At 47.6% G+C, this 20,192-nt stretch overlaps 7 protein-coding genes across 7 annotated transcripts; 4 read left to right on the top strand and 3 right to left on the bottom strand.

The window, feature by feature from the left end:
• Nucleotides 1–493: 493 nt before the first annotated feature.
• On the top strand, nucleotides 494–2,609 carry P174DRAFT_443117 (RibD family protein). Its single transcript, XM_024827742.1, has 2 exons — nucleotides 494–1,855; nucleotides 1,912–2,609. Exons 1-2 carry the CDS (start codon nucleotides 511–513, stop codon nucleotides 2,391–2,393), a joined length of 1,827 nt encoding a protein of 608 aa, XP_024681837.1. The 5' UTR covers nucleotides 494–510; the 3' UTR covers nucleotides 2,394–2,609.
• Nucleotides 2,610–2,967: 358 nt separating this feature from the next.
• P174DRAFT_505239 (RCC1-like domain-containing protein) lies at nucleotides 2,968–5,324 on the top strand. Its single transcript, XM_024831250.1, has 2 exons — nucleotides 2,968–4,056; nucleotides 4,164–5,324. The coding sequence occupies exons 1-2, from the start codon at nucleotides 3,247–3,249 to the stop codon at nucleotides 4,986–4,988; spliced, it is 1,635 nt and encodes a 544-aa protein (XP_024681836.1). The 5' UTR covers nucleotides 2,968–3,246; the 3' UTR covers nucleotides 4,989–5,324.
• A 6-nt stretch (nucleotides 5,325–5,330) lies between these two features.
• P174DRAFT_443115 (Chromosome segregation in meiosis protein 3) lies at nucleotides 5,331–6,567 on the bottom strand. The gene is made up of 3 exons (XM_024827741.1): nucleotides 6,208–6,567; nucleotides 6,071–6,149; nucleotides 5,331–6,006 (listed from the first exon to the last, which is right to left on the bottom strand). Exons 1-3 carry the CDS (start codon nucleotides 6,441–6,443, stop codon nucleotides 5,509–5,511), a joined length of 813 nt encoding a protein of 270 aa, XP_024681835.1. The 5' UTR covers nucleotides 6,444–6,567; the 3' UTR covers nucleotides 5,331–5,508.
• Nucleotides 6,568–7,056: 489 nt separating this feature from the next.
• On the top strand, nucleotides 7,057–8,203 carry P174DRAFT_443114 (putative NADH-ubiquinone oxidoreductase 21 kDa subunit). The gene is made up of 5 exons (XM_024827740.1): nucleotides 7,057–7,190; nucleotides 7,253–7,269; nucleotides 7,331–7,536; nucleotides 7,588–7,790; nucleotides 7,863–8,203. The coding sequence occupies exons 1-5, from the start codon at nucleotides 7,131–7,133 to the stop codon at nucleotides 7,944–7,946; spliced, it is 570 nt and encodes a 189-aa protein (XP_024681834.1). The 5' UTR covers nucleotides 7,057–7,130; the 3' UTR covers nucleotides 7,947–8,203.
• Nucleotides 7,860–9,077, bottom strand: P174DRAFT_513647 (nucleoside deaminase; the record flags this gene model as incomplete). Its single annotated transcript, XM_024832000.1, has 7 exons — nucleotides 7,860–8,209; nucleotides 8,270–8,367; nucleotides 8,423–8,447; nucleotides 8,477–8,630; nucleotides 8,799–8,903; nucleotides 8,955–8,999; nucleotides 9,072–9,077. The coding sequence occupies 7 exons, from the start codon at nucleotides 9,075–9,077 to the stop codon at nucleotides 8,130–8,132; spliced, it is 513 nt and encodes a 170-aa protein (XP_024681833.1). The 3' UTR covers nucleotides 7,860–8,129.
• Nucleotides 9,078–9,737: 660 nt separating this feature from the next.
• Nucleotides 9,738–18,583, top strand: atrA (protein kinase MEC1; the record flags this gene model as incomplete). Its single annotated transcript, XM_024830032.1, has 26 exons — nucleotides 9,738–10,332; nucleotides 10,387–11,045; nucleotides 11,104–11,357; nucleotides 11,413–11,811; nucleotides 11,930–12,082; nucleotides 12,139–12,235; nucleotides 12,347–12,697; nucleotides 12,791–12,829; nucleotides 12,883–13,125; nucleotides 13,184–14,408; nucleotides 14,478–15,023; nucleotides 15,079–15,550; nucleotides 15,610–15,895; nucleotides 15,952–16,049; nucleotides 16,099–16,191; nucleotides 16,242–16,403; nucleotides 16,468–16,568; nucleotides 16,641–16,813; nucleotides 16,865–17,150; nucleotides 17,204–17,401; nucleotides 17,449–17,573; nucleotides 17,631–17,713; nucleotides 17,766–17,888; nucleotides 17,950–18,042; nucleotides 18,203–18,344; nucleotides 18,392–18,583. The coding sequence occupies 26 exons, from the start codon at nucleotides 9,738–9,740 to the stop codon at nucleotides 18,581–18,583; spliced, it is 7,188 nt and encodes a 2,395-aa protein (XP_024681832.1).
• P174DRAFT_443113 (RNA-binding domain-containing protein) lies at nucleotides 18,487–20,135 on the bottom strand. Its single transcript, XM_024827739.1, has 3 exons — nucleotides 19,617–20,135; nucleotides 19,438–19,543; nucleotides 18,487–19,381 (listed from the first exon to the last, which is right to left on the bottom strand). Exons 1-3 carry the CDS (start codon nucleotides 19,932–19,934, stop codon nucleotides 18,843–18,845), a joined length of 963 nt encoding a protein of 320 aa, XP_024681831.1. The 5' UTR covers nucleotides 19,935–20,135; the 3' UTR covers nucleotides 18,487–18,842.
• Nucleotides 20,136–20,192: the final 57 nt, after the last annotated feature.

Here is a 20,192-nt window from a genome sequence, read left to right as displayed (position 1 = left end):
AGTTTGGCGAGTCAAAGACCAGATAAGGTATCTCAGTCTATACTTCCTCTCTTCTCCGCGTTCTCTACTCTCACTCTAGTCCGCTCCAACTTTCTATCTCCTTCCCTCGCTGGAATTCAGTATTTGCCGGTGCTCTGAAATTGACGGGAGCCAAGCGCAGATACGAAGGCCTACTTAATCCGGCAATCCCTCTCCCAAGCAACTTGAGACCTAATTCTGTAGTAATCGAAGACGGTTCCCGCGTCTGAGCCCGAGACAGAACATGCGAAATCCAGGAGCATTTATACTGTCCGTCAAAAAAAGGGAAGAACAAATCTGCACTCTGGTATTACTACGTATTACCTATTCTGTATTCCATACTTCGTACCAGCTAGATACTCTGTACGGAGTACTGATGGCACTAATAAATTGATAAACAGATAAGATTGCGGCTTTGGGTGTGGGGCCGTCCGTACATGTAACTTGCTACAGCATTGAGCTGCAACCTAGCTTCGACACTGCTCACTCGACATGGACCATGACCACTCCGATGCCTCTGACTCGAGCTCGAAGCCAATACAATCTGATCAAGAAACAGGAATCTTGCACAACAATGAAGATGTGGCTCGGCCAATCCCCAGATTGGGACCTGGACTGGTTGGAAATGTGGAGAGAGGCCGCCACAGCAGCACTGCGCACCATGACACGGCTTCCGGAAGTCAACCGCAGCACTATCACGCTGGGAATTCCATAGGAAAATCTCCAGGATTAACAGGTTTTGGTAGTACGGAAACCGGTGTGGCTTCACAAAGTGATATCGTTGAACAAGTGAATAACAATGATGTGTCTATTTCCTCCAGTACCAACCAAGACACAATGTCAAGCTATAGCCTTATCGACAATCCTCCCAATCTTGCAAGGATACGACAAGTCATGTTTGAGTGCAAAGAACCTATTGAAATCAGCCTTGAGGAGTTCGAGACATATTGGCCTTTCATTGATAATGTCTGGGTGAAGCAACGGTCGAACTCGAGCAAAGAGGGACATTGCACCACAGACTATTACATGTGCCGTCTACGACGTCCAACCCATCGCACGTCAGAGACACGTCCATTGCCGGAGGGCAAACGTTCCCGCAAGAAACGCGTTCGAGAAGGTGGCATGTGCAATTTCCAAATCAAGGTGGTTCGGTTTGAAGGCGCCTATTCCACTGTCACTATTGCGCGGACACCCGGTAGCAGCCACGTACACTCCCATGATCTTGACTATATAGACAAAGTAAAGCGGAACTCGGGGCTCATGGAGTTTGCGCGAAAGGAGGCGGTCAAGGGCTATCTGCCTTCTTCTATTTACACGAAATTTCAAGAGGAACCTGAAAAATTGATTGAAGCTGGAGGTAAATTTTGTACAGTCACGGATGTCCGCAATGTCTCAGCAAAATGGCGCATCCAGAATCCAGAAGTCAAACTTGTGCCGCACGAAGGTTACACCTATCAAAAAGGGCACGGGATCGTGAGAGCTCGGAGTACTAGCGACACAAACCAGCCAAAAATCGCTAGAAAGCCACCGAACCTAACAGGCCCGTCCCCTCTGCCGCCAGATACATTGTCGTTTCCTCAATTTCCGTTGGAATTTCTTGACTCTTACCTTCCGAGACTCGACGAGAAGCGCGAACTGCCTCATGTCACTTTGTCATATGCATCATCTATGGATTCCAAGATATCACTTCTCCCAGGAATGCAGACAGTGCTCTCGGGACCAGAAGCCAAGCTGATGACGCATTATTTAAGGTCACGCCACGACGCGATACTCATCGGAGTGGGCACTGTTTTAGCTGACAACCCCGGACTAAACTGCAGATTAGAAGGTGCAGGCGGTTTTGGGGCCTTGGGAGAATGTGGCAACCGCGGCCTGTGGTGATCGATCCGACAGGACGATGGCCAGTCCATCCTGAGTGCAGGATGCTTCGCACTGCAGTCGAGGGCAAAGGGAAAGCTCCGTGGGTCATCGTGTCCCCTGGAGCCCAGATCCATCCGCAGAAATTGATGATGTTGAAAGGCTACGGAGGGGACTTTCTGCGTATAGTCGAATATAACCAGAACTGGCGATTGCGCTGGGAAGCTATTCTACGCGCATTGGCATCCGAGGGCATCAAGAGTGTTATGATCGAAGGCGGTGGCACAGTTCTGAGCGAACTCTTGAATCCCGAGTACACCGAATTCATTGACTCTATTATTGTCACCGTTGCTCCAACATACCTGGGCCGTGGCGGGGTGGGAGTGAGCCCTGATTCAAAGCGAGATGAGCAAGGTAAACCGAATGCCGCTCTCAATCCAAGGGAGATAAAATGGGTACCGCTAGGCCAGAACGTCATAATGTGTGGGAAAATTCGCGCTGCTCCATCTGATGGCTAAATTCCAATCGCCTGCCTCAGTTTAGCGATTCTAAAGTCATGCTGGGCGAGAGTTAGCTCAGAGCAGCATCGTGAGATCCCTGGGGGGCTGTGTCCTACTGTGCTTACCATTGCGGAGGTGGACGCTAATTAGCACTGTTATAATGCAGGCATTAATGATGGTAATGATAGTCATGAATAACCCTGCTAGGTAATAATAGGAACACAGAGAAATAAGTGGGATTCTAAATTTGTGAACAGTTTCTGGGCTAGATTCAGCATCATAAGGTATCTTTGCGTATTGAGCACTTGAATGAGTTGATCTCCTGCTATAGTTGAGTTCAAAGGACTAATAATAGCGACTAGTAAATGGATAGGCTCCATAGAATAGCCCTGCCTATATTTACAAAGTGTGAATAAAGATGCCTATTATTCTAGTTTCTCAGTGCACTATTCATGGGTATTGTTGTCTGCTTTGAGATGGATCTTTCAAAGTTAGAATGTCCCTTGAATAGGAAGATAAAATGTATCCGCTAAGCCTATCAATAGGTAGTTAGGTACAATACCACGGAGTACTCTGTACCCGTACATGTTTCCTCCAATGAAAATACCTGAACAATGACAGTCCGATCAACAACACAACAACAACAATAAAAAAAGCACTAGTCAAGAATCCTAAGATAGCCTTCTGCTCTTTTGTCGCGCCAGTCTTCTACAACTCTTCTACTCTCCTCCCTTTCTCTATATTTCTCTTCCTTCATTGCTATCTGCTCCCAGATTATTCTGTTTGTGAATCTGTCATCATCTTTACTGCACTCTGTACACTATCCCAATCCCCTTTCCGCTTGAAAAGGTACTCTGCCATTCCCAAAAAAATGCCTCCCAAAAAAAGCGCGTCCAAGGCCGCCGCAAAGCCTTCGACGTCCACAACCAAGACCACCACTACCAAGAAAACTACTGTTGCGAAAACTGCAAACAAAGGTCAGCCTGCGAAAGCTACTGCGGCTTCTCAGGATAAGGCAACCTCGAAGAAACAATCTCAAGCCATTGATGCATCTGCAAAGTCGCGCAAATCTAAGGCCACTAGTGCCAGTGCGGCAGCTGCTACCAAGAAGCGCAAGGCTGAAGAAGTCGATAAGGAGCCCGATGTCAAGACTAAAAAAGCGCGTGTTACTCAGCCTCCGGTCAAGAAGCCGAAACTGAAGGTGGTCATCAACCATGCGCCGACTGCACGATTGAACGTCTATGTTTGTGGTGAAGGTAGCTCAGGCGAACTCGGGCTCGGCGCGGCGAAGAATGCGGTCGATGTGAAGAGACCGCGCCTTAATCCCCACTTGCCAGCGGACCGGGTGGGTGTGGTGCAGGTAGCTGTCGGCGGCATGCACTGCGTCGCCCTTACGCATGACAACAAAATCCTTACTTGGGGCGTCAACGATCAGGGAGCTCTTGGGCGCGACACTACATGGGAGGGTGGTTATAAGGACATTGATGACAACAAAAGTGATGCGGACTCGGACTCGGACACAGATGATGACAGCGGTCTCAACCCCTACGAAGCAACTCCCACTGCAATCTCGTCCGACGCATTTCCTCCTGAGACCGTCTTTGTCGAAGTCGCTGCCGGTGACAGCTCCAGCTTCGCTCTCACTGACGATGGCCAGGTCTATGGCTGGGGAACTTTCCGAGTAAGTTACACACGGCATCTTCTTCCTACTGGTTTCTGTTTCTATTCTTTTCTCTCACCCTCCTGTGCGGATGTCTCCTCAACGATGCGCTAACGTGGTCTCTCCAGAGCAACGACGGTATTCTAGGCTTTGATGCCAAACACAAAGTTCAGCCGACTCCCACGCTGATTCCGTCCCTCAAGAAGATTAAGCACCTTGCATGTGGTGATAACCACGTCCTCGCTTTGGATGAGAAGGGTGCGGTATTCTCCTGGGGATCCGGTCAACAAAATCAATTGGGCCGCCGCATCATCGAGCGCAACAGGTTGAACGGCCTCCAGCCGCGTGAATTTGGCCTACCAAAGAATATCGTCCATGTCAGCTGTGGTGCCTTTCATTCCTTTGCCGTCGACGCGACTGGGAAGGTCTATGCATGGGGCTTGAATAGCTTTGGTGAAACGGGTATTCGCGAGGGAGCTGGCGACGACGAGGCTGCCATTATTCACCCAACTGTCGTGGATTCACTTTCTGGGAAGAATATCGTTCAACTATGTGGTGGTGCCCATCACTCGCTTGCGGTTTCCAAGGATGGTCAATGTCTTGTGTGGGGACGCCTTGATGGCTTTCAGACTGGCCTGAAGATCGATACTCTTCCAGATGATGCTGTTGTGAAGGACGAACGTGGACGGCCGAGGATCTTAATTGAGCCGACTCCTGTTCCCGGTATCAAAGCATCTGTCGTTGCGGCTGGCTCTGATCATTCAATTGCTATCGACGTCGACGGTCGCGCCTGGTCGTGGGGCTTTTCAGCAACCTACCAAACAGGCCAAGGCACTCAGGATGATATCGAGGTTGCGACTGTCGTGGAGAATACTGCTGTACGGGGTAAGAAGCTGAATTGGGCTGGTGCTGGTGGACAGTTCTCCGTCTTTACCGAACCAGCAACGATGTAAAGACTACCACCCATCGAGCATTTTCTTCCTCGTTTCCTGTTTTCATCCGAAACTGCTCGACTTCGGCAGGTTTGGGCGCAATGCTCGATGTTTACCATACACCACGCCATCTTGACTAATGTCGGCTCTATGCGAACTTATCTAAGATCGGCTCTGTACTTTATCTGCACCAATTTTATTGTTGGTACTGTTTTGTCAACGTTATCACCACACGCAGACCTTTTGTTTCGGAGTAAACTCATAGCCCATGCAAGTACCCTGTAAAAGGAATATTGAAAAGCATCTAGATAGATCCCCTGAGCAGCTATGGCTCGTCGCCAGCTATTGAGGAATGTCATGTTGAACGCAAGTTATACTAGGAATTTGTAGAATTGAACTCTTTGATAAGTCAGCTCTGTAACTCCATCCCCGAGACTACGATGGGAGGGAAGTCCTTGCCGGTAATCATTCTAGGTCATGCAACTAATCCTTCGAACCTTCCTATTCAAAGGGGCTTTCGATAACGTGTTGGCCATTGGCTTCAGGCAGAGGCATTGTTCATCAGGAGTAGCTCTTGTTCTTTTAAAAGTGCATCCAATTCATCGTCGTCGGGTGCTCCCAGGTTATCGGGCTGCTGCGCGACATCATCATCATCTGTCATAAAGAGCCCCTCGTCTAATCCGCGTTGTCGCGAAGAACTCAAAGTGTCTTCAATATGCATCCCCTCTGCATCAGACGTATGGTCACCAGCAATATCCCCTCTCGATCGTTTTGTATCCGCCATGTTGAGACCATCAAATGCTACAACAGGATCATCCGACCGACTTCCTGATGATTCGGAGGCTTGCAGGGCATCATTATGATTTTCTGACGTGACCTTCGGCTTTTCCTCGTCTATCCATTCCTTTCGCATCGCTTGTAAGCGTTTAGAGTGGCCGAGTCGCTCAATTATGGCAAGACCATCCGCGAACTTTGCACGGGGGAATAAGTCGTCAAGCCACAATTGGTAGAAGTTCAACAAGCGTGCCGCGTCGGAGAACTATAACATTAATGCGAGTTAGAAATGCAACACGGACAGAAATGGCGTTCTCTGCTTCGCCCACCTCATGCCCTTTCCCTTTGAATCTCAATTTCTTCTTGGCTGTGCGGCGCAACTTTGGAATACCAGGCTGTGACAGTAGGCTTGCACCGAATAGGTTCAGCATTTTATACCATTATTGAGCCTCATAAATCAACCTACCGACTCTCATCCAGCTTTGCAACAGGTTGCCGCTTTTTGGTCACTTTGACCTCTTCGTCTAGACCTAAACCGAGTCCTGATTCATTTCGTGCAGAAGACTGCATGGGAGCGCCATTATTTGGCATATTCGGCGTCTCCTGCCGCAGCTCATCCAAGCCGAAGTCATAATCAAAAAGATCGTCTGCACGGTTTGGCGATGTTGGTCGATCGTCTTGTAGTGTGCCTTCATTCTCCATGACTCCAGATCTGTACTTTCGATCAAGCCAGAAGATATGACGTGTAACTGAAATTTATGTCACGTTTGGGAATTGGGGATTCAATAATGTCTTCAACCAGAGCAGAGTACACTGTATTTGTTAACCTTGAGGTTATGGAGCGGCCTAATTGGGATTATCTACGCGTCACGATGCTCAGACGCGTTCTGACATGGCATGTCAATATATCTGTTTTTGGTTAGGCTGAAAGAACTCGCCAATCCACGTATTGAATACACAACAGAAATATAGGTTACCTTACCTACATTGCCTTATAATACCTTACAATATGTTACGCTCCCCTGAAATTCTCTCCTTATACTCTGTAGGTATTCTTGGAAATGCTTCTCTAGTCCATCATTCAGTAGTCCACGGTCACTTAGAATCTCCCAGTACTCTTAAGTTGATGATATCCAGGGTACTCCGTAACCTTTTTTTAAGACCTGCCACTGCTTGCTGTATGATCACTCCGATTTACACGTTGATCTCGCAATCAAGCATGAGATAGTTAATTATGTACTTGGCTTAGTAAGCCCCAGATCTTCTACTAGTCCAAGGATAGTAAGGGTAATCTTGGTGCTGCACCTCTCAGTTCATCTATAGTGACAAACCGCCCATCCAGTCGACCAAAAGTGAACCTCAGGGCATATACACCCCAGTACCCTCACAATGGCTGCTGAAGGCAAGAACGCCCTTATCCCTCCGAAGCGGGCTAATACCGACTACCCGGTGCGTTCAATTCATCTCCTATACAGTTTCGCTTCACATTAATCGCTAACCTTGCGTTGCAGCTCATTGACTCTGATCCGTATGTCACTACCCTTCGCTCAAGCGCTCAACTGTGGAAGCAGATATTCACATCAACATAGGCACCTTAGAAGAGTTTTCGGATATGCTAGACCTTCTGATTATGCAATGGCTGGGGGTATGGCCGCTGCCTCCCCTCTCGCATTCTGGGCTATGGAGAGGGTCAGCCCTTCCCATGTGGGCCGAGGAGGCTTTGCTCCTGTCATGCGACTGGCAACAGCAATTGGTTTGATTGGCGGTCTACACATACTTTACCAGAGATCTTGCAGTACGTCGACGCACTGAAACCCTCTGGTAGCACGCATTAACCCGAGCATAGACCGTTTCTACGGATTCACGGAAAATGCCCGAGAGGTCGAAATGGACATGAGGGAAATGGTCGACAAAGTCAAAAAGGGCGAGCCGCTATACGGTACATCACAAGTATCCTCTTATCTACAAGGCGTTGCGGCCAGGAATTCGCGGTACTCGCAGCTTTTTATTCATGTCCTTCCTTGGTTTAACATTGTCAATCACGACCAGGTAAGCCTTTTTATTTTTCATCACTGTCCTCAGAATTTTGAACGCAGTTCGCAGTTCGCTAACGTACGGCAGCATGGTGTTGACACAGCAAAATATTATCAGCAAGCTGAGCGTGAACTAGAAGCCGAGCGCTTGACGACAGCCGGCTCTCCCTGAGTCTTTGTGCTTGTAGAATGTTGTCGAATGTTGTCAGTCCTCGACACTGAACATGTTTTGTGTATCCTTTGTATCCTGTTGTTCTTCCCATGTACTCGAAATACAGCTACATGAACAATCTGCCTTCAGCAATATGGTTACGAAGTAGCAAGTTCGGCGACGACTGCATACCACCATTTCCGCCTAAGAGGCAAGACTCAGAGCGTTATCCTCTTCGGACATCGTCTTGAGTTCTCGATTCTTTTTTGGCCGTGGTTTTGGCGCTCGACGATGTCAGCAAATCTCTCAGATCCGTGCATACCCCATACCCTTTGGACGCCTACCTTTCTCATTCTCTTGTATATAAAAGCGCCTAAGTAACATTATTGCTTCTTTGCGGAATAATCCTCCATAGACAGGATATGGTGGGTCGATCGTGAAGCTGATATAGGTAGCAGTTTAGAGACGGGTCAGGTTTTCAAGACACACATACTCACTCAGAATGCAATGACAAAATGCTTCCTGTGCCCCGAATCTATCATTGGCGCAACCAAAATAGACTGCTCGTATTTGATACTGCCTTAGAGCGGAAGCACACATTACGCATGGCTCGACTGTGACATATAAGTCCGTCGAGCGGAGCAATGACTTGGGGTGGCTCCGGAGCATGTCTTCAATGGCGATGAACTCGGCATGTCTTGTACCCTAATGGCAGTGAGCTATAAAGAAGTTGAAATAAAGAAATGAAACAAGCCGAGGTCCAGCAATATTCCAACAGCAGCATGATGATTTGCCATGTGCACTGTATGAGCAAGATAGGAAAATTGATGATGTCCTGAGGGTGCTTGTCTCGATCCAGGAACCACGACGTACATTCATAGATTTGTTGGTGTCATTCATTCCAGAACCCACTATTCTATCATGATGTACCAACACGCATCCAACCGGCGTTTCGCCAGATTCGAGCGCTTTCTCGCCCTACACAGCGTATTTGTGAGCGTTGATCCAGCCTTCGGCGAAGTATCGTACCATCAACAAGGCTTGCTTCATAAAATATGCATGCCTTGAATCTACCTGCTCTGAGTCGGAAAGTTTGTCACCGAAGTGACCACCATGAAAATTCCCCGTCTTTAACTCACGTTGAACCTCCATTGTGCCAGGATATGGAGAAAGGGTCGGATTGGTAGATGTGTCGTTGCTTAGTGAGTGTGCAATAATATCTAGAAGATTTTACACAGGCGATATGAGCATATCCCGCAACTGTTCGACGTCAACTCCTTCTCATTACTTCTGACCCGATACATCATTGGTAGCCTCCTAAGGACGTCACAATCCGAAAAGCAAAAGAATATCAATGCAATCTGCACGACTTATGAGTGACATAATCATAAGTGGATGTTTACTAAGACGTTTCTGATGGAAAGCCCGATACAGCATCTAACGTGTGATGTCACAAACACTACACGTTTATGCATTTGAGAATCCATTGTTTATGGCTGTGCCGCCCAGCAGGATGTTATTATCTATGATAATTTAGGTATAACACACAGACAAAGTGTACCTATTAAGACAGTGTTTCATACCTACCTAGTGTAGGTGGAATGGGTTATTCATTTGTAACATTGTAACAGATAAGTAAAGGTACCTGTACACTGCCTTACGGCGTGCCTTACTTCAGGTAGGTACACTGTTACTTACTGATACCTTACCTCTCTAGTGGGGCGCGTCCCTTTGATAAGCACTCAATTATCTTCAGCTTCTAACGACTTCAGTCAATGCTAGAGAGCTTTTGATGCTTTCTCTATTACACATATGGCGACCAATGAGTCGTGGGTTTCCTATCAATTCACCACTACAAACGGCTTGTCAAGGTCTGCGGAACCAGCTTCGTCGATTCTAGCAGCTCAACTTGCGCCGCACCTGGTGTCTCAAGGAAATAGTGCCCATGGTTACTTGAATAGGGAAACCTTCTCTCAGCTGCGTCAAGAGCTGGTTGATGGAAAATGTAGCCAGCTGCGTCTAGATGACAGCATCGCAGATGCTAGCAAACTGATTTGCATCGTGCTGCAAGCAGGCATCGAGCCTTGTGTCAAGGGCGATAGGTCCCGCCAGGAAGATTTTGAAGGCCAGATACTAGACTGCCTGGATATCATTCAGTCAATTCTTGAAAAGTCACCGCAAGTTTTGGGCGAAATATGTGACCCAACCATTCTGGGAGAGAATGCGAGCGTACCTCTGTATGCGTGGCTAACATTGCGATTGCTGAACCTGCTCAGCTGGGAGGCGAATAACATAGGAAAGAGAATAGCCTGCATATTCTCCAGCATCAACCGTCCTCATTATAAGCATATAACGTTATTGCCCTCCTGCTATTCCGCTCTAGCACTCCTTCGAGCGTGCACGAATGGTTAGTTGAATGAGTCAGACGTGAGTATGTTTTATTTGGCTGATTGTGTCCTAGAAATCTTCCTTTCGCTCGAGAGTCATCATAACTTATTGAGACAGCATATGTCAGAGGCTAGACTATCGATACCGGCAGTGAAGAGTGCAGTCTTCCTGACCCTGGACAATCTCAATCTTCCTCGAGCTCTTTTGAGTAAGAAGATTGCTCTCGGAACATTTCCCCAGACACTTACACTTGCTCTTCGATTACTGGACTCCTTTGTCCCAAAAAGAGCATGTCATAGTCGCACGAGCATCAAAGATTCTACCTTTCACCAAGACCTGGCTTGGATCATAAATGGAATTGAACGTCTATGGAGAATTACCCATAGATGGGTGCGCACCTCGATAGATGATATTGAGATCAAGTCACGCATTTGTATGCAATTTACGTCCAGTCTACATATCTTTCGCTCACTTGAACCTGATATTTCCGGTCTCTTATCGCCACGATCCGGTCTGGCACGTCCCTGGGTTCAGATCTGTAGCGAGTTAGTCACCTTGAGCCTGATTCAGATGCCTCATCTTCAGGCGGAATTGGGCCGGCTTCTTGACGGGTTGATCGACGCGTCTCAACATCGTTTACAAGTAGTAACTCAATTGAGAGCCGCTCTTTTGCCAACAATGATTGAGTTCAAGAGTAAGGGCACCATTCAGTCGTTTGAGCCGGGTCTTCAGGTAGGCAAGCGAAAATATGTCGGCGATTATCTTTTGAAACTCACAAATTCGAATCTAGGCTGTGTTGCAAACATTAATGGGACCCATATCTGGAGATGAAAGTAGGAGTCTCGTCGATTTGCAAGAGCCAAATACTGCTGGTCAAACGGGTCAACAAGATGAAGTGGTTCAGCATGCTATACTCCATGGCATTTCGCGGCCACAAGAATGCTCCGCCCGCCTTGACACAGCCCATAAACTTATTAGCGAGACTTTTGAGCTATTGGGCTGCGAGGAATCCGTAAATGTTGGATACCTCAGTCGCGCTATCTCGTGAGTTAAGCATATCATGATATATCCTTTGGAGTGCTGACCACAGATGTGCAAGGGAGTCGTTCGTGGATCTCCCCGAACAAAAGAAATCAGACCTTTTGTATATGCTTGGCAGGATCGCATGTGCGATGGCTGGAAGCCTTTCAAGCCCGAGTAAGGCTGCTCCGGAAAGCTCACTATCTTGCAGTGTGTGTGAAATTGAGAAAAGAGCGCTTGGCCATGAGCCCGCTTCGAAGTGCCATGACGTTCATGAGCTATGTGAGATCTTCGCCTTCATTCTACCTAGACTCACACGCGCTTCTCGTCTCAGAGTAACAGCAATGAACGCGTTGCGAAGGCTATTGATCCATGCTCCTCCTGAGTCTTCTTACCTGCAGCTGAAATCCTCTGTTTTCGGCGACTTCTGTTTGCACTCACTTCGAAGTTCGATTAGAGAGCTGAGGATAGTCACTGGGTATGACCACCATCTCGCATTCTCCTTCTGATTATCTATTTGCCTTCATCTCTTTTTACCTTTCACTCCCCCACCATCCTTCTTCTTCTACAGTCTTCAAGGAGCTGATGATTTTCAGGCATTTGGTGATCTCTTTTGTTCGAAAGGATATCAACGCTGAAACTCGTCGAAGCAACTTTGTCGTGATACTAGAATGGCTGCGGAGCCTCTCTGAGAAGCAAGACCTCCCGTTGCATGAGACTTGCATTTTGACCTTGTGCCATATTGCAGAGTATGCCTCTAACATCGAGTGAGTACCGCTTCTGAAGGCTGACCTGATTCCCACAGGGTTTCCGACGATGAAGAGATGAATATCATTCTTCTTCGTCTACTGGAGTACTTGGGCCATCCAAATCCATTCATTTGCGCAGTAGCGTACACTGAGGTATGTAGTCATTCAGTCATTCATGTTTCGAGATGTTCTCCCCTTTTACCTCGTTGAAATTGACCGGCGACCGCATGCTTGTTTTAATGGTAATCTGCTAAGTTCCTCTAGCTTTCTAAACTTGCTCAGCATCTCTCTGTGACTCCTGCTGGTTTGTTCCGGCCTTTCTGGAGGACACTGTCGATAACGGTGGTGAAGAATTTCCAGTCCCGTCCTCACATGGCCGAGCAACTCTGTGATCTGCTGGGAATGAATGTAGATGATCTTTTAAGATTAACTGAAGTTCACATCCTGCCGTATCTAGTTCTCACTCGAAAACGAGACGTCATCACGAGGGTTGGTGCAGCCTACAAGGATGTCAAAACGCCTTTCGACATTTGCTCCGAGAAGAACAACCTTGCAGCGATCCTTGCTTTTTTGATGAGTCAACCATGGTCGGACCCGGAAGGTATGATCATGTCTGTTCTATCCGATATTGACTCCGCTTTCGGGGACGCACTTTGGCGGAGCTCGTTAGAACGGAGCCAATCTTGATTGCTTGTGATCTGTTAAAAGGCCTTGGTGACTCAGGGAGTGAGAAAGGCGCACGGGCATGTGAGAACCAGTTCCTTTTTACGTTGAGCTTTGTGCTAATCTGATAAACGTAGTTTCATCGAGCTCTCCATCTTTTGGCGGCCTTAGTTCCCCGCAAATCTACTGCTACATCGAAGAAGGCCAATTTGCTTTGCCATTTCATCGAGGAGCATGTTCTGGGTATAATCACGCAGTTCGCGCACGCAATCAACGACTTTCAAATAAGACAGCCTCTAATTGAAAAGAGGCGAAATATCTTGGCCATTGGTGAGATGATCAAAGTGGCCCGTGGCCATATCAGCAGCGCATTACCGCAGGTAAGTCGGTGTAACATTCAGTCAGTTTGAAGTCGGTAATTTGATCGAAGAAATGCAGATATGTGCGTGCCTGCGTTCCGCACTTAGCATCGAAGAGCTCAGTGATCATGCCTTTTCAGCTTGGAGCGTGTTGGTCAGCTCTCTGCACGAAGAAGAGCTCGAGCCACTCATTGATCAAACATTCTCAATTGTGATCAGATACTGGGACGCTTTTAACGATCAGAGCAAGAAGACTGCCCAGGAACTTGTTGGATATATTCTCAGAAGCCACAATGAACTTATGCAAACCAATTTCAGCACCATCCCCTCATTGGCTTCAATTCCTGCATTATCTGCGCTTGAAAGTGAGATCAGTAAGATGAAAGGGAAGATGGATGTTCGAAGTCAACTTTCGGCTTTTGGACGTCGCTGCCAAAGTGAGAATGCCGCTGTTGTTGAACAGGCGTTGAGAGAGTTGTTGCCCTGCCTTTCAAGGCATGAAGAATTCTTGCATGAGTCCGTACTAAGTGAACAGCCTGACCCAGTTGTTGCACAGTTAACAAGGTCCTTGCTGGATTGCTGCGTCAAGTTCAACGCAGGTTGCGACAGCATAACACTTCTTTCGGCTCAATGTCTGGGCCTTGTAGGCTGTCTGGATCCAAATCGAGTTGATCCGGTCAAAGATAAAAAGGATATTCTCGTTTTATCAAACTTCGACAGAATGGAAGAGACCTTTGATTTCGTACTTTTTTTCCTTCAACATGTGCTGGTTCAAGCCTTTCTGTCGGCCTCCAATACGAGGGCCCAAGGTTTTCTTGCCTACGCTATGCAGAACCTGCTCAGACTTTGCAACCTCGATTCGGCCGTCACCCAGCGCTCCCGAGACATTCAAGCGGATGAAAAGTATCGCCGTTGGTCAGAATTACCTGAGACTGTGCGCAATACTTTGACCCCTTTTCTCACGTCTAAGTATACGGTCACAGTCGGTGCCATAAGATCGCATTGCAAGTTCCCGATATTTTCCACAGAGCTGACACATGGCGACTGGCTGCGAAGTTTTGTGCAGGATCTGCTGCAAAGAGGAAGCGGTGACAACGCGCAGCTTATTTTTAGCGTTTGCAGTCGTATTGTCAAGGGTCAAGACATTTCAATCGCCAGCTTTCTTCTACCATTCGCCGTACTAAATCGTATAGTTGGTGGAACCCAGGAGGAGAGGCTGGACCTGCAAAGTGAGCTCACAACCATACTCTCCCATCCACTTCCTGAAGCAAGTAATCGGATTCACGAAGCCATCATACTATGCAGTCAGGTGAGCGTTCCCTTTTGTATCCATAAGGTCTGTACATACTTGAGTTGTCCGCTTCTGACAATAGGGCAGAGCGTCTTTGAAGTTTTGGACTACCTTTCAAGGTGGCTACAGGGGAAAAAGAAGCTTCTCAACGGCCTCAAGAATCATGCATCTCATACTAGCCGTTCTCACAAGGATTCTCATCGAGATTCATTATCCGAAACATATTCGTCTCAGGTCAAAGCTGTGGAAACCTTCTTGACCTCAATACCTCCAGAAGTCATTTCGAAAAGAGCGGTCGAATGCAAATCATTTTCCAGGGCCTTATTCCATTGGGAACAGTATATCCGCCGGTTCAAAAGTCAATCCGACAAGGACGACCACACAGGCACTGAGCTTCTCTACCAACATCTCCAAGTGATTTACAGTCAAATTGACGAGCCCGACGGTATTGAGGGTATTTCGACTCATTTGCACATGCTGAATATTGACCAACAGGTCCTCGAACACCGCAAAGCCGGCAGATGGGTTACTGCGCAAAGTTGGTACGAACTGCAAGTCGAAAAAGAACCCGACAACGTTGATGCACAGTGGAATCTTCTTACGTGTCTTCGAGAGTCAGGGCAACAAGGTAATCTTCCAATAAAGAGCTGCCATCAATGTTGGCGATAACTAATCCGGTTCAGATGCCATTATTGCTAGAGTTGACACGCTCAACTCAGCAGGCTCAACGTCGAGATTTCTTCCCTTTGCTGTGGAAGCGTCCTGGATCACTGGAAATTGGGATAAGCTTCGCAGTTACCTCCAGATGCGCTCACCGGAAAATGCTGGAGACTTCAATATCGGGGTCGGATCGGCTCTTTGTGCGCTTCGACTTGGAAACAAGGCTGAATTCCGTAACATCATTCATGATCTGCAGCTCAGTGTCGCCAGATCGCTGACTGTGAACTCGGTTACTTCCCTACAATCTTGCCATGACAGCATTCTCAAGCTGCATGCCTTGACTGAAATGGAACTTATTTCCGACTGTGAGAGCAGCGAAAACAGCTCGCTCACTTGTATACATGATGTACTAAATCGGCGGCTTGACGTCCTTGGGGGATACATAGCTGATAAGCAGTACCTGCTTGGATTGAGAAGGGCCACAATGGAATTGACGTGGGATTCATTTCTACCATAAATGTTCACCTGAAGGGATGCTGATATGAATCACATAGGCATGGTTTCATGGAGTCTGATATCGCTGGTTCCTGGCTTACTAGTGCACGTCTGTCGCGAAAGGGCAATTACACCAATCAGGCGTATCACTCAATGCTTCGTGCAGCTTGCTTGAAAGATAGGTCAGCTACTATTGAACACGCCCGTCTACTTTGGAAAGATGGTCACCATCGAAAAGCCATACAAACGTTAGAGGGTGCAATAGCTGCAGATGAATTTGCCTCAGACACGTCCTCATCTGGTGGCTTGAAAAGCGAAAAGCAACAGAGCTTAATTGCTGCTAGGGTACGTACCATTGCTTATCCTCTGTGAAACGGCATGGAGCAACTAATATGCCCCAGGCCCATCTGTTACTAGCGAAATGGACGGACCGAGCGGGACAGACCCAATCCGACGTGATCGTACAGAGGTACCGAGAAGCGATCAAACTTCACTCAAGGCATGACCGCACCATATCGAGGATATCACACAGACTGACCGGGCAACAGGTGGGAAAAGGCGCATTACTACCTGGGCAAACATTACGACAAGATCCTGGAGTCTGAGAAGGCCAAACCCTTAGGAAAAGAGGCTCAGATATAGTAAGTGTATTCCTCTGATCTCCAACACTATGACTAAAGAATATTTCTAGCTTAAGCGGCGAAGCCTCAAAACTTGTCATTGATAACTATCTTCGCTCGTTGGCGCACGGGAACAAATACGTCTTCCAGTCACTGCCCAGAATTTTAACTCTTTGGTTAGAGCATGCTGCCACGGTTGATAAACCTTTCGACCCGAAAAGGGGTGATAATGAGTATTGACTTCCCTTCTTCCCATATCCACTTTATCACTCGGAAAGACGCTGAACAATTTAGTAGAGAGTTCCAGACGCACACATTGAATCAACGGAAAAAAGTCCTTGAGGATGTGCACTCACAGCTAAAAAAATATCTGAACCGAATGCCCGCGGCACTGGTCAGTCATTTATCCGCACCCAGCTTCTGCTGAGAGACCCGCTTACAATAGCAGCTGTTCACTATCCTCCCTCAAGTGGTCGCTCGGATATGCCATCCCCATGCCACGGTTTACGAGCTCTTAACCAGGATTGTAGCGAAAGTAGTCAATGCTTTTCCCCAGCAAGGGCTATGGACAGTCCTTGCAGTTGTCAAGTCCTCCTCCAAGGATCGAGCTTCTAGGGGCATCAATTGTCTTCATAAAATCACTGTAAGTGCGCAAAATCGCCGGGCTGAGGTCACATATTAAATAATTTCAAAGGAGGCAAACAAAAAGTCCAGAACAGAATTACCCTTGGACATGCGGGGGATGATCAATCAAGGACAGAAATTCTCAGAGGAGATGCTCAAACTATGCACGGCACGAATTGAGGAGAAGGCGTCAAGGATCCATCTTGCCCGACATCTTGGGTTCAGCCACAAAGTTGCCCCTTGTCGACTTGTTGTGCCATTCCAGGCGATGTTGACTCCAAGTCTTCCGGCCAGCCATGAGACCGAATATTTGAAGGGATTCAGGGCTTTCCCCAGAGACCCCACGACCATTGATGGTACGCCTCAGATTCACTTGAGAGAACTAGTTGGGATATCTAACGCTTCACAGCCGTACTTGACGATGCACAAGTTCTGAGCTCACTGCAGAAACCCCGGAAAATCAGCATTCGAGGCTCCGATGGGAAAATATACAACGTCCTTTGCAAACCTAAAGATGATCTGCGCAAGGACCAGCGTCTGATGGAATTTAATAACACGATTAATCGCTTTTTAAAAAGGGATGTGGAGTCCAGCAAACGGCGCATGTGTAAGTGCCATTTCTAAAGCTTATTGTCCAATGCTAAGGGATTTTAGATATCAAAACTTACGCCGTCACCCCCCTCAATGAGGAATGTGGTCTAATCGAGTGGGTTGACAATCTGAGAACATTGAGAGAGATCATTATCAAACTCCTCAAAGAGAGAGGTATCATGCCGAACGTATGGGACAGTCCAACTACCCAATCGTCGATTGATGTTAAACTAACACGACAACAGTATAACGAAATCAGACACTATCTTAACGAAGCATGCTCAGAGGCCTCAAAACTTCACTTGTTCACAACAAAAGTTCTGATGAAGTGAATATTCCCGATAATTTATACCCTTGATATCGATGCTCATTTCTCCCAGATTCCCCCCAGTTTTGCACGAGTGGTTTGTAGAAATGTTCCCAGAGACGGGGGCATGGTTTGCAGCACGGCTCCGTTATACCAGGTCCTGTGCAATTATGTCAATGGTCGGATACGCCCTGGGGTATGCTGTCCTCGATTGCAGTCTTCGTATCTTCAATTATACTGACATCAGAGTCGCGCAGATTGGGAGACCGGCATGGCGAAAATATCCTATTTGAGGAAGGCACAGGTGGTGTTATACATGTTGATTTCAATTGCCTTTTTGATAAGGTAAGGTAACACTTTACGTTGTCCCGGACACCCGAGACTGATTGGAGCAGGGCTTAACATTCGAAAAACCCGAATTGGTCCCATTCCGTCTCACCCAAAACATGATCGATGCTTTTGGGGCCTATGGGTATAATGGTTTGTTTCCTGAGTCTCTCAAGAATGAAGCATTGCTCAACTCTTGTTCGCAGGACCGTTCAGAAGGACATGTGAAATCAGCCTTCGCCTTCTGCGACAGAACGAGGATGCACTTATGACCGTACTGGAGACTTTCTTACACGATCCAACCACAGATTTCATCGGAAGAAAGGTAAGTAGCTCGCCTACGATGATTTTCCTATACTGACGTGTCTCAAGCGTCGCACCCATGCAAGTGTTCCAGAGACCCCCGCTGGGGTGCTCGAGAATGTTCGCAATAAACTCCGAGGCCTTTTGCCCGGAGAGTCAGTTCCTTTATCAGTGGATGGCCATGTTGATGAACTAATCACACGAGCAACAGACAAGAGAAACCTAGCGGCCATGTATATCGGCTGGTGTGCTTTTTTCTGAAAGAGAATTAATCCGCACATGGACGTCGATTTGAGACTAGTGCAGCTGTTCATGAGAGCAACTTATTCTTGCTTGGTTGTAAGGCTCATTATGCATTGATGGTAGCAAAGCAGTTCACACTCCATTCAGCATAATAAATCAAGCCTTTTCCTGAAGACTATTGTCATTAGGCCTAATAAAGCACGTAGGATGGCCATTACCATGCATGTGCACTTCAATAAGGGACTGAGGTATGGTACACAATATTTGGCTTTCCAGGTTATTTCCTCGAGGCGTCCAAGCGATGAACTCGGCTCCTGCTCCGGCTTCTATCTCCATCGCTATGACTGCTGTAGCCATAACTGCTATAACTTGGACTGCGGCGTTTACGGTGCCTAGGGCTGTCCACGCGGATGTGCGCTCTTCTCCTCGCTGGGGACCTAGAGCGCGAACCTGAGAAAGACGACAATGAGCGACGCCGTGACCTCGAGCGCGACAAAGAGCGCGGTCGGTATAAATCATGTCGCTCCATGGGCCGCGAGCGGCCATGCTTTCTCGGGGGCGTAGTCCTAGGTACATTTGGAGGAATACGCGAAGACCGGTGTTCTGAAGGCTCTTTGTAGTCATACCTGCGACGGCCAGAGCCACCCCGGCCATTCTCGGCTGGTGGCGGCGAACGTGAGAAGGCTCTCCTGGGCAGCACGATTGAGACATTCAGAACGGCACCGTCTAATTGGGCCTCGTGCATGTGCGATATCGCTGCTTCGGCATCTGCAGGATCGTGATAAAGAATATAGGCCGTGCCTCTATTTGTCATGACTGGTGTTGTAAGTTTATACGCATTTATACCACCAGTCCAGAAATTGGGTACTTACAAGCTCGATTCATGGGAAGCTCAAGACTCTTGATATCACCAAATGAACCAAAAATCTCTCTAAGGTGGGATGTGGTGACATTCTTGGTCAATTTTTCAACTATGATCTACGATGAAGTTGGCTGTCAGTAAGTTTTGGAGAGAAGGAGATGGAATAGGTACGATAAAATAAGAACAGACCTTTGAACTTCTTGGAAGCCCACTGCTTGGACTCGGTGTACGGCTGTAGCTCCTATTTCTATACCATCGAGAATCACGGCTTGGGCTGCGACTACGGCTCAGGGATGACGTCCGAGAACGCGACGGAGACCGAGACCAGCTTTTAGAACGACGTTTGTCGCGGCGGTCATTGTCATACTGAGCGGATGGACTCCGGCTGACGGACCTTGAACCTCCTCGAGGGGACATCGAACGCCGTGATCGTTCTTTGAGTGCTTCGGGATCCATCTCATGCATTGAGCGATGTGGCGATCGGCCTTGAGGTGACCTGAAAGACATGACGTGGAAGACACAAAGCACTTGGAACAGACGAGCATGGATCGCGTTCAAGACGATGCCTAAACAGTGACAATGGAATCTGAAGAGTAAGCTGCGATCGGGAGAGAAGATTGGCCCAATTCCACTGCAAGGGAAACCATACACTTAGTGTTGGATGTCGGAAGGGGTTTTTAGGCGAAACATATCCATCTACTAAAGCGGTTGTCCATTAGCTAGCCATCATATAAGCAAGGCCAAACTCACACATTGTAACCATTT

The sequence above is a fragment of the Aspergillus novofumigatus genome (assembly GCF_002847465.1).
Source record: "Aspergillus novofumigatus IBT 16806 chromosome Unknown P174scaffold_5, whole genome shotgun sequence".
Taxonomy (NCBI): domain Eukaryota; kingdom Fungi; phylum Ascomycota; class Eurotiomycetes; order Eurotiales; family Aspergillaceae; genus Aspergillus; species Aspergillus novofumigatus.
This window is presented reverse-complemented; position numbering and strand designations above follow the sequence as displayed.

Coding starts and splice junctions, on each gene's coding strand:
- P174DRAFT_443117 (XM_024827742.1), top strand. CDS start 511: ATGGACCATGACCACTCCGATGCCTCTGACTCGAGCTCGAAGCCAATA. Junction 1,856..1,911: donor CAGATTAGAAGGTGCAGGCG/GTTTTGGGGCCT, acceptor TCGATCCGACAG/GACGATGGCCAGTCCATCCT.
- P174DRAFT_505239 (XM_024831250.1), top strand. CDS start 3,247: ATGCCTCCCAAAAAAAGCGCGTCCAAGGCCGCCGCAAAGCCTTCGACG. Junction 4,057..4,163: donor ATGGCTGGGGAACTTTCCGA/GTAAGTTACACA, acceptor TGGTCTCTCCAG/AGCAACGACGGTATTCTAGG.
- P174DRAFT_443115 (XM_024827741.1), bottom strand. CDS start 6,443: ATGGAGAATGAAGGCACACTACAAGACGATCGACCAACATCGCCAAAC. Junction 6,150..6,207: donor GCAAAGCTGGATGAGAGTCG/GTAGGTTGATTT, acceptor ATTCGGTGCAAG/CCTACTGTCACAGCCTGGTA. Junction 6,007..6,070: donor TCAAAGGGAAAGGGCATGAG/GTGGGCGAAGCA, acceptor TTAATGTTATAG/TTCTCCGACGCGGCACGCTT.
- P174DRAFT_443114 (XM_024827740.1), top strand. CDS start 7,131: ATGGCTGCTGAAGGCAAGAACGCCCTTATCCCTCCGAAGCGGGCTAAT. Junction 7,537..7,587: donor ACTTTACCAGAGATCTTGCA/GTACGTCGACGC, acceptor ACCCGAGCATAG/ACCGTTTCTACGGATTCACG. Junction 7,791..7,862: donor ACATTGTCAATCACGACCAG/GTAAGCCTTTTT, acceptor AACGTACGGCAG/CATGGTGTTGACACAGCAAA.
- P174DRAFT_443113 (XM_024827739.1), bottom strand. CDS start 19,934: ATGTCTTTCAGGTCACCTCAAGGCCGATCGCCACATCGCTCAATGCAT. Junction 19,544..19,616: donor GGCTTCCAAGAAGTTCAAAG/GTCTGTTCTTAT, acceptor ACTTCATCGTAG/ATCATAGTTGAAAAATTGAC. Junction 19,382..19,437: donor GCTTCCCATGAATCGAGCTT/GTAAGTACCCAA, acceptor TTACAACACCAG/TCATGACAAATAGAGGCACG.